Source organism: Nicotiana sylvestris, chromosome 10, assembly GCF_000393655.2.
Source record: "Nicotiana sylvestris chromosome 10, ASM39365v2, whole genome shotgun sequence".
NCBI classification, from domain to species: Eukaryota; Viridiplantae; Streptophyta; class Magnoliopsida; order Solanales; family Solanaceae; genus Nicotiana; species Nicotiana sylvestris.
The window spans coordinates 117,172,620-117,184,477 of NC_091066.1; the positions used below are offsets into that span (position 1 = coordinate 117,172,620).

An 11,858-nucleotide genomic window follows, 5' to 3' on the forward strand; every position below is an offset into this window, starting at 1 on the left:
AACAGTTTTGTGGTTGTCAAGATCCTACAGCTGAGTTAAAAATTATATTCAGATAAGAGTATGGCTTCATTTGTAATTATTTCTGTTTTCATGAGAACAACTTTTCATGCTATAGGCTTCAAATTATATGTTTGTGCTTTTACTATCATCAGAAATTGGCCCTAGTGTAGCACTAGTAATATCTATTTATCAAATGACTACGGAACGACAAATGAGGTTTGCTCGGTTGGTAAAAATACTTTCACCCACAATTATTAGGTCCTGGATTCGAGTTACGCTGGAATAGAAGTGTGGAAACACAATACATCCTCCTAAATTGGAAAAAGGTTTTAAAAAAAATGACTACAGAACAATAGTGTGAAATTATAATGAAACTAAATATTTAAAAGTTGAATAAACTTTAGAAAGTATCATTTCAACATTAAAGAATTAGATTGCTTGCTACTTAATAAATCCAGTACAAGCAAATCACTGGTATCACATCACCTCGTCTTCTCTCTCTTTCATCTGCTCACGAGATAGTAGAGGTTCATCGTACAATGTACATTGACACCTGTGGCAGCGGGATATAAATAGATCTTACAAAACGTTATAATATGAGTACCACAGAGAAGAAATACAACTTCAATATCAATAACGCTACTCTTAGAATCTTTTGGTTGCTGGTTAGAGTTATCCATGTATTAGCAGGGGCAGATCCACACTTAGCGAAGCAGTGTCACGCGACACCATTTCGTCGAAATTTTTTACTAATTATATGTATTAATATTGTGAGGAAACGGATAAATAGGAAAAAATGACACCACTTGACATAAATTATCTCTTGGTATGTTGGTTATGTGCTTGATTTTGCTTTAAGAGGTCAAAGGTTCAAACCGCAACTAGCACATCTTTTTTGCAAATATTTGAGAGAGCTCTGTGGTTAAAAATAGTGATGATGTAGAATTGAACTCATGAGCTTTTCTGCTTAAAACTCAACAAGACCAATAGACTAAGATCATTTCTTGTTTAGAAGTATGATAATTAACGCTATTATTCCCGTTATTCTATAAATTTCGACACCGCTTACAAAAACTTCTGCGTACGCCCTTGTGTATTAGTATTGTAGAAATTAGTTATACAGGAATTAATTATGCAAGATTCAGCGGGATATAAATAGATCTCACAAACGTTATAATATGAGTACCACAGAGAAGAAATACAACTTCAAGATCAATGACGCTACTCTTAGAATCGTTTGATTGCTGGTTAGAAATATCCATGTATTAGTATTGTAGAAATTAGTTATATAGGAATTAATTAGGCAAGATTTAACTAATTTTGAAGGGATTAATTATATAAAGATTAGTAATGCATGGATTGTAATGTAAAGATTATTTTTTGTTGAATATTTACTTTATCCTGATTATAAATATGTAATTTAAAATAAATATGAAGGTTTTTCGATCATTTGATTGTTTAATACATGTATTAGTTATTCCACATTCTACCTTACATAAATAATACATAGATTTATTGTATAACATATCCATGTATTACTTATACAGCCAATGGAAAAGCAATCAAACATGACATTAGTTATGCTGATTTTTGTACAAAGTAATTAAAGGCTATCAAACACGGTATTAGTTATGTTACTCCTAGTACATAAATAACTTATCCTGTAATTAGCTACCAAACGACCCCTTAGTGCACAATTCCACTCGAACACGAACAATGACTACAAAATTTGCAATTACAAAATCCAAATTAGTAAGACCTGAGTTTGGTAAGACCCAGAAGAACTTGAGCAAGTAATCCTCTTCAAATTTTAAGCTTAACAGATGCTCTCAGGCATACTCCCCGAGGAGCCTGAGAACCCGGAATCCTGAATTTCTACAAACATCATCGGAGAGTCACCAGTGACGCGAGCCTATCCCTGAAAACAGCTCCAGCAAAGACCCTCACACGCGCTGCCAAGCTCCGGCGAGCACTCCATCACGCGCCGGCGCGTAAGCCAATTTCCGGGCCAGATTTCAACTTTTTTCTTTTGGACAGCCTCTTCGTCCCCTTATTCCGACCCCACCAATCCATGAAGTTTTAGATTCCGACCACTTTTCTTTTTTCCGGCGACGGGAAGCACAGTCAATTGCCAAAAAAAAACTTCTTTCTCCCTCTTCTTAAGATTGCAGAATTCCTTCCTTTGCTTCATTCTGTTTTTCACCCGTTCTGACTGCTGATATCTCTAACCTTTGAGGTTTTTCCGGACAGATCTCACCACTTCTTTTTTTGGGACAACAGTACTTTCTCTTAGACTTTCCCTAGATACTCTCTCTCCTATTTCCTAGGAGGGTAGAAACACCTTTCCGGTGGGATCTTTCACCGGATTTCTTCCCTTTCCTCTCCTCTAGACTCCTTCCTTTCTTTCTCTTTCTCTCCTTCTCAGATTTTTCCCTCAAAATCAGATTCGTTTTACTTCATCAGTTAAATATGGACAGTGACAGAATTTATTACAATGCTAGCTTCAAGTCTTTTGATATCACAAAAATTAGTTCTAAGTCTGGAACACGGTTTGAATGGGTAGAACGTAGCAAAAAATTGATGAGAACAGTAAATGTCAGCAGTAAAGTCATGAAATGGGTGACAGAGATATTTAATGTGGCGTCAAAGGAACATAGGAGGGCAATAAGAAGATGGAACATGAAAGAACATTACACAGAATACTTTTGTAACCTTAAATTCAATGAATATGGTAGGTACATCAGTTTTATTGCTATACAAGGGGAAAGTAGATCTATCATTATTACACTGGAAATCTCATTAAATGCTGGGTGGGGAGACATAGCTAGAAAAATTATAAGACTAATTAATTCTTCAGAGAAAGAGGAGCAGCCCCATACAGTGAGAATCTCAAAGATGGAGTCCTCATACACTGAAGCGGTCAGAACCAATAGATGGTCCACTGAAGGCACAAAATCATCCCTAATAAATATCAACAACTCCAAAATTATGGTCCCAGGAGGTTCAGAATTATCAGAGAGGGATGTGTTGAGTAGATGCATAGTAGGCAAGGTGATGATTTCTCTGAAGGAATCTCCAACTTTGAACGATATCAGAAGATGGGCAAACAACACGTGGAATTCCACCATCAGCATAAATGTTCATGAGATGAACGATTCCCAATTTCTGTTCGAATTTCCCACAAGAAAGGAGGCAAAACATGTGCTAAGGGGAGAATGGTGGTGGCAGAAGTCCAAAGTAAGCCTCGACTGGTGGAAACCTACCACTGGTTGTTGGCCAGAAAAGGTGAAACGAGACTGGGTATGGGTAAGACTACTGGGTTTACCTGTTAATCTATGGTCAGATAAAGTTCTCAGTACCATAGGAGACCAATGTGGGGGATGGCTAGAAACAGAGGAGGAAACAAACCTCAAAAACCACCTCCGATGGACAAGAATAGAAGTGAAGGGAGATGGGAGTAGGGTTCCGAGAGAGATACAGATGGAAAGTGACGGATTTTTATACAAAATCCCCATCTGGTGTGAAATTCCGGTGACTGTAACAGCGATTACAGCGGCGGGGTGTCCAAGGGAGTAAGATGATGAAGGACAAGGACTGCAGGGTAATAGAGGGAGAAATTAACCAATGGTCAATATTAGTATCCACCTGGGGAAGGAGATTGTAACAGCTCCACTGTACTATGGTCATGTGGGTACATCGAACAATGGAGAGGCTTTTAAAAATACTACACGTGTGCCAGTCTCACGTGACAAAGGAACAGACTCAAGTTCTAATGATTTGGGCCCAAATAAATCTCTGGGCCCAAGATTGATAGACCATTCTATAACCCTCTGTAATAAAAGACCAAAAATCATAGCCCAGTTGGAGGAATTAAAAGACCCCATCCTAATAGAGGTCCAGGCAAATACAGTGTTCCTCCCTTTGGAAAAAAAGTCGAAGAAAGCAGAGAAGGCCATTGAGATCGACAATTCAGATGATACACTCGAAGAGGAAGCTCAAACCGAAGAGAACAAGGAAAGGGCCTTGGTATTAATCAAAAACAAGGAACAATCAACCTCTGACATGTAGCAAAAGGAGCACATGCAACCGGAAGAGGAGAAAAAGTTTGGAGAGTGGACAATTGAAGAAGTTCTCCCCTTAAATTCTCTAGATAATGAAGAGGATCCAGAGTTTCAGGCATCAATTTGGGTGCACCAAAATATCATTAGGCTGAGCAAAGAGTTTGGGGTGGAATTCAAAGGGTGCGAAAAGGAAGCACTCCAATTATTCATGAAAATTGATGGAAAGAGGAAGAATTTAACGGAGTCAACATCACTGATGATGGAAGTTGTCACACCAAAGAAGAAAGGAAGCAAAGAATTGAAAAACTTAGATCTTGGTAGCAGTTTCAAAAGCAATGGCACAATAAGCAGGGGAGGGTATATTGTCATCGATAGTCATTGATGATTAAAATAGTATCTTGGAATGTTAGGGGACTTAACAGAGCTAGGAAGAGGGAGTTGATAAAAAATATGGTGAGTAGCTGGAAGGCAGAAGTCTATTGCTTTCAAGAAACCAAGGTAGAAGGGGAAATCAGGGAGATAGTTAGAGAATTATGGGCAAATAGATGGGTGAAATATGCCCAGTTGGAAGCAAGTGGAACTAGAGGGGGTATTCTCATTATGTTCGACAGTAGGGCATGGGAAGGGGAAGTCAGTAGTGTGGGTAGATATTCCATCACATATAAGTTCAGTGGCAAAGCCCAAGAATTTGTTTAGCATTTAACCAGTATTTATGATGCTCATGATAGGGTTGAAAGAAAAGAAGTATGGAGGGAGATAGGAGCTGCTAGGGGTCTATTCACTGGGCCTTGGGTTGTGTGTGGGGATATTAACACTGTTTGATATCCCTCAGAGAAGAAAAATTGTGTTAGGTATACCAGATCAATGGCAGAATTCTCAGATTTCATTGAGGACATGGGTTTAGTTGATCTGCAACTACTAGGAGGCAAGTTCACATGGAAGAAAGGAACATATTTCAACAGTGCTGCTAGACTGGACAGGTTTCTAGTCTCTGAAGAATGGGATGAAAGATTTAGAAACATTAAACAGTCAATCCTTCACAAGGTTACCTCTGACCATTCACCTGTCATGATTCAGTGTGGCAATTGGGAACCAATGAAATCTTTTTTCAAATTCGAGAATTGGTGGCTGCTGACTGAAGGTTTCAAGAATAGAATTAAAACATGGTGGGAGTCCTTTTCATGTACTGGCAGACTTGATTACATCCTGGCTTTCAAGCTGAAAGCTTTGAAGGAAAAACTCAAAGAATGGAGCAAGACAATTTAAGGCAATCTAAAGATACAGAAACAACATATATTGGACCAACTTGCTAAAATTGAGGATATACAAGAACTGAGGAGCTTGAATGAGGAAGAGACACACAAAAAACCTCTCTACTGCTAGAATTTGAGGAAAATGCTCGGAAGGAGGAGATAGCTTGGAGGCAATGGTCCAGGGCCTTATGGTTGAAAGAAGGTGACAGAAATACTAAGTTCTTTCACAAAACTGCAAATGCCCATAAAAGATATAACAATATTGACAAGCTACAAGTCAACGGCGAAACTGTGGAGAATCTTGAAGATATCACGAGGGAGATATACTCTTTCTACTAAAAATTATACACAGAAGCTGAGGAGTGGAGACCACAATGCAGCCTAAGGGACTGCCAAACTATTAGCTCAGAGGATAATCAGATGTTATTGAGCCCTTTTGAGCCTCCTGAAATCTGGGAGAATGTCAAAGCATGTGTAGGGGACAAAGCTCCTGGTCCAGATGGGTATACTATGGCTTTCTACATTCAATGCTGGGAAGTGATTAGTCAAGTGTGATAGCTGCAGTCCAGAATTTTCAAGTTACTGGGGTCTTTGAAAAAAGCTTCAATGCTACTTTGGTGGCTTTGATTCCTAAGAAAGTTGGAGCTAAAGAACTGAAAGATTTCAGATCTATCAGTCTGATAAGTAGTGTCTACAAAATAATCTCAAAAATCCTAACAGAAAAAATCAAGAAAGCAATGGGCAAGTTGGTGGACAATCAACAGATGGCCTTCATCAAAGGTAGGCAAATAATGGATGCTATTCTCATTGCAAATGAGAGTGTAGATGCTAGAATGAAGAGCAAAGAACCTGGTATCCTGTGCAAGCTGGACATAGAAAAGGCATATGATCACCTTAACTGGAATTTTTTGTTGGGAATACTTTCGAAGATGGGCTTTGATGAAAGATGGATTAGTTGGATCAAATTCTGCACTAGTACTGTCAAATTCTCTATCTTAGTCAATGGTTCACCTGTTGGTTTCTTTTCCTCTCAGAGAGGCTTGAGACAGGGAGACCCTATCTCCTCTTTTCTATTTATTCTGGCTATGGAAGGTTTAAACAATCTGTTTAAAACTGCCAAAGCAAATTATAGGATCAAGGGGTTCAGGGTAAACTCTAGGGAGCCAACCAACTTGGAAATCACCCATCTACAATATGCATATGATACTTTGGTGTTTTGTGATGCTAGCAGAGAACAGTTATTTTTCCTGAGAATGGTATTCATTCTTTTTAAAGTTATATCTGGACTACACATTAACTGGAACAAGAGTTCCATCTATCCAGTTAATGAAGTAATGGAGATGCATAGTTTGGCTAGAATACTGGGGGGGGAGATAGGAGCTCTACCAACAGTGTACCTGGGAATGCCACTTGGAGCAAAAAGCAAGTCAAAAGTAATATGGAATGGAGTAATTGAGAAATGTGAAAAGAAACTTGTTAGTTGGAAGAGCCAATACCTATCTTTGGGAGGTAGACTAATCCTCATCAATAGTGTTTTGGATGTCATGCCTACTTACATGATGTCTTTATTTCTAGTTCCGACCAGTGTAGTTAAAAGAATAGATGCACTGAGAAGAAACTTTCTATGGCAAGGTACCAGTGATAAGAGTAAGTTTCATTTGGTCAGGTGGGAAGTACTTATTACCAGCAAGAAAGAAAGGGGAATGGGGATTAGAAATTTGAAAACTCAGAATCAAGCATTGATGATGAAGTGGTTATGGAGGTTTTCCACAACAGAGCAATCTTTATGGAAGAAGGTAATTCAAGAAAGGTATGGGATGGAAAGTAGTTGGACAACAAAAATAGTTTGTACTCCTTATGGGGTGAGTCTGTGGAGGTCTATCAGAAACACATGGCCAAGGTTCAAAAACAATTTCAGTCTCAAAGTTGGAAATGGAATGAAAACATCCTTCTGGGAAGATAAATGGCTTGGACAGAGAACTTTAAAGCAACTATTCCCGGACATCTACAATCTGAATCAGCAATAAAGAGCTTCTGTTGGAGAACTTTGGACAGGTCAAGGATGGAAGCTTACATTTAGAAGATTTCTATATGACTGGGAAATTGAGAGGCTGCCAGATTTCTATGATACTCTGGAACAGTTTAGAGGGACCACCAACAATGAAGATAGGTTGTTCTGGTAAGGGGGGATAGGAGGAATTTTCTCTGTTAGATCAGCTTACAAGGAGTACAACCATTCTAATAATCAGATTGGTTGTTGGCCTTGGAAAATGATCTGGAAAGTTAAAATACCTTACAAAGTGTCATGTTTTGTCTAGATTCTAGCAAGAGAAGTTTTCCTAACCCAAGATAATCTCACTAATAGAGGATATCAGTTGGGGTCTAGATGTTACTTATGTAAAGCTCAGGAGGAGACAGTCAATCATCTTTTCTTGCACTGCAGTGTCACAGATCAAATTTGGAAGATATTCATCAACCTGAGGGGAATTAAATGGGTTATGCCAGGGAGAATCAGGGAAGTCCTAACAAGTTGAAAAAGAGATGGAATGCAGTCTGGCTAGAAGGAGAGATGGAAGATTGTCCCTGCATGTATATGGTGGACAATTTGGAAAGAAAGGAACCTAAGATGTTTTGAAGATACACATAGTTCAATACAAAAGTTGAAAATGAGCTGCCTCACGCTCTTTTATTTTTGGTGTAAACAAGAGTGCTTAGAAGAGAGTGAAAGTATTTTTGATGTTTTAGACCTCTTATGAGCTTTATGGAGACTTAGTTTGGCTCTCTTTGTACTCCCTTTTGTAATTGTGGATGACTACACTGAATTAGTGTAGTCATGTTTATATCTAATACAAATGTTACCAATTTCAAAAAAAATTAGTAAGACTGTTTTGCTTATTTGTCCATTTCATTCTAGCTAGCAAAGTCTGGCGCATATTTTGAGAAACATATCTTACAAATTGAATTTCGCAGCCACTTAAAGCAAGCATTTTGATAATTGTAGAATTACGGAATACAATCTCTCATTGTACTGCTGTCCGTCTTTCACCCGTATCCTCATGCTCAACCAATATGAGATAAAGACAAAAGGTGGGTTTTAACAAAGATTGAAGGGTGTAAAAAAGCATATAATTTTTTTTTTACCTCCACAAGCACTTTCGCCTTTTTCTTTGAATTTGCACTTGGCTCATCTTTCTCTGCTCTTCTTCTAGCTAAAACAGAATCCTTTCTATCCCTCTTCTGATGAACTGCAACAGCCTCTCCATCATCATCCTCGTCCTCGCCGTCCATTCCAACTGCAACATGGTCAAACGGATTTACAATTAGTTCAATAATTATGGCTTTGAAAGACACTTCCTCGCCACAATGGACATAAGCAAATGCATCAGCCAGTGATAAAATGGATGTATCAGCACCAATAAACCAAAAGGATGCGACTGGTATAAATTTGCAACTTCTACTTCAATTTGTTCCAAATAGTACTCTTTTCAACTTAAAGTGCTCTCCTTTTTCAACTTCAGCCTAATATTGTCTGAATGCCAACTAAACATTATGAGAATACAACTGCAAACTCGTTTGTTCCTGGTGTTTAGGTAAACCTATGGGGACTCTAAATTCTGAGTTAAATATGTGATTTGCGTCCTCACTCAAAGGATGATGTTGCCATCAATTTATTACACTAATGAAACACTGGGAATAGGATGAGCACATCCATTAAGAACTTTACCGGTATCATCATCCAAGCCACTGTCTCTAATTCCAAGACCATCAAAATCTTCCATATCATCTTCCTTTTCAAGATCATCATAGCCTTCAACATATTCCACTTCATGTTCCTGCTTATTTCAATCATTAACAGCAGAATGAATAAACGACTCATCTAAATGTATCAGCCGAAGTTAACCAATTTACTTAGAAAGGCTTTGCCAGAGGAGGGTAGTCCCAGGCTCCAAGCTGATACAACCCACCCAAACCACCACCACCCCCCCCCCCAAAAAAAACAAGGGGGGGGAGGTAGCAACCAAGAGAAGAAAGGGAAACTAGAAAAACGAGAATATTTAAGAGACAACATAACAGGGGTTTTGATCAAGACCTCCTCATCTTCTTCTTCGCTAGCCACCTGCATTGCTTCCCTACCAAGAATCTCTAGATACTTCCGCTCAGGATAATTGTATATATCACCATACACTCCTTTAGAAAGGCGTTCCAGCAGTTCCTTCTCAATGCTCTGCAGGGTACAAATGGCATGACTTGTAAAGGAAATAGCCAGATGACCTACCAAATTAAGGAAAAAAAATTCTCTACCCCGAACAAGAGAAAGAATTACAAGCTTAAACTTACTTTATCGAGAAGAGCTGCTTTTTCAGCCTTTTCCTGTCGGCGAGATTCTCTTTTCTTTTCTTTCCTAGGTGTGGTCATTATCTTCTCCTTGGAGACACAATAAATTAAAGCATATAGCGAGTGCAGAAAAATGCTTTCAGTCAAACATCCATAAGCAAAGATTTATTTCCTCAAGGGGAGATACCAAAATATGGAAGTAAACAAGTCCCATCTTGAAAAGGTTGGGAGAAAAATTTATGACTGTTCTTGAGCTCAAACACAATTGTTACCATTACATTTTTTGGGATAAAGCAAGCTTTCTAAGTACTAGTTTGAATTAAGATAAATTGGAATATTCTCCAATACCATCTCACCTAATTGCCATGGGAGATTGATCCCCCCTAGAGAAGTTTGAAACTATACAGCTGTTAAAAAGTTCATTATCATATCAACTGTCACACCTCCTTTTTCACCTATACCCCGTAAGGACATAAATATAAGGGAGTTTTTCCACTTAAAGGACAATCGGAACGGGATTTAATTATTAATTATTCAGAGTCGCCACCTGGGAAATTAAGGGTGTCCCAAGTCACCAGTTTTGATCCCGAACCGAGGAAAAATATGACATTGTTACAGTCTGCGAACCAGAAATCCGAGTAAGGAATTCTGTTAACCCGGGAGAAGGTATTAGGCATTCCCGAGTTCCGTGGTTCTAGCACGGTCGCTTAACTATTGCATTTGATTTTATCTGATTTTAATACATGCTAGCTTATGTGCCTTTTATTCGTAAACCGCTTTTTATCATCGTTTATTTTAAAGGAATTGCGACGTCGTGAAAATGCGCTTCGAACCACGTCGCAATCAATGCACCCATGGTAGTCAACACATTTTGACTTCGTCGAGACTTGGATTTGGGTCGCATCAATGCACACCCGAGTTAAAGGAAGTAAATTCTAATCAAATCGCGTCTAAAGAGTTTAACGCAATATTATTTTGGGGAAGGCCATGAAATTCACTAAACGGCCCTCCCGAATTCTAAGTATTTTAATAACCACTTATTGAGGGCCCCGCATTTGTAGTTTTATTCGGCGAGGCTCATCTCATCATTTTTAATAAAAGGCCAACCTAAAAAGTGACTACAATTTTCTATTTTTGGTTTTGTCTCTAAAAGAAAAAGAAAATCCTAATTGATTATTATCCAAACTCGGGCTTCGAATTCAAACCCGGATCCAAATATCCAAAACAGAAGGAACGGACAACCGGCCTTGGGCCTCAAAAGGCCCAGCACAATTGGGACGAAGACTCTTGTGAATGTAGGCGTTGGGCCTGGAATGGCCCATAGCAGTTGAGCTTGGGGAGGTCTGGGGATCGATCCCTTGGATTGACAGACCACCAATTTGGACTCATATCTTAATTAAATCCATATTACATACCCCCAGTGAACTAACAGGCTATTACACTACGAATGACGAAATGCAGGCAACCATTTAACTATTCCACTATTGAGTCAACTTGAGCATTATTAAAATGATAAGTTAAGCCAAATATAATCCTGAACTTATCATACTGATTCAAATCATGTCACTAAGGCACTAAAACTCACAAACTAGTCATTAACAAACACCTGTTAAAATTAACAATTACAACAAAGACATTGTTTAAAAATACTACTGTTTCGATGCCTCATTTTTATTTTTTCTGCAACCCATAATATACTATACTAACAGCATTCATTCTAAAACTAAAGTTAACCATCATGATGACTTAATTACAATACATCATGTCTATATGCCATATATCAACTATACAGTTATACGGCCCAGTTAGATGTCTAGAATATACAATTCAATTAATACAACTGTGAATATCAAACAGATGTGGAAATATCTAAACTTAATCCGTTTTTGTATTGCAATTCCAGGACAACCATGAACTTCAATTGTATTCCATGTTCAAATTACATCAACACAGGCTGAAAAACGTGTACCTGAGATTTGAAAGGAAACAGAAGAAGAATGGATCAAAAGTTGTAATGCAACAGTGTAGTTCAGGAGCAAATTCAGCAATCCAAACAGAGGAATCAACAACCCAGCAACTCAGAATCCAAAATTTTGACTCAACACTGAATTTTTAAACAGCCAGAATACCCCAAACTCGAAAACTCAACAAATGGAACCAAAACAGACTGACTGAAACCCCAATATTACTTGAAACAACCAGAAATTTC

The 11,858-nt window shown here is 38.4% G+C and overlaps 1 protein-coding gene across 1 annotated transcript; it reads right to left on the bottom strand.

The window, feature by feature from the left end:
* Positions 1 to 289: 289 nt before the first annotated feature.
* LOC104242724 (uncharacterized) lies at positions 290 to 9,906 on the bottom strand. Its single transcript, XM_009797808.2, has 5 exons — positions 9,653 to 9,906; positions 9,405 to 9,539; positions 9,039 to 9,147; positions 8,456 to 8,607; positions 290 to 553 (listed from the first exon to the last, which is right to left on the bottom strand). Exons 1-5 carry the CDS (start codon positions 9,728 to 9,730, stop codon positions 530 to 532), a joined length of 498 nt encoding a protein of 165 aa, XP_009796110.1. The 5' UTR covers positions 9,731 to 9,906; the 3' UTR covers positions 290 to 529.
* Positions 9,907 to 11,858: the final 1,952 nt, after the last annotated feature.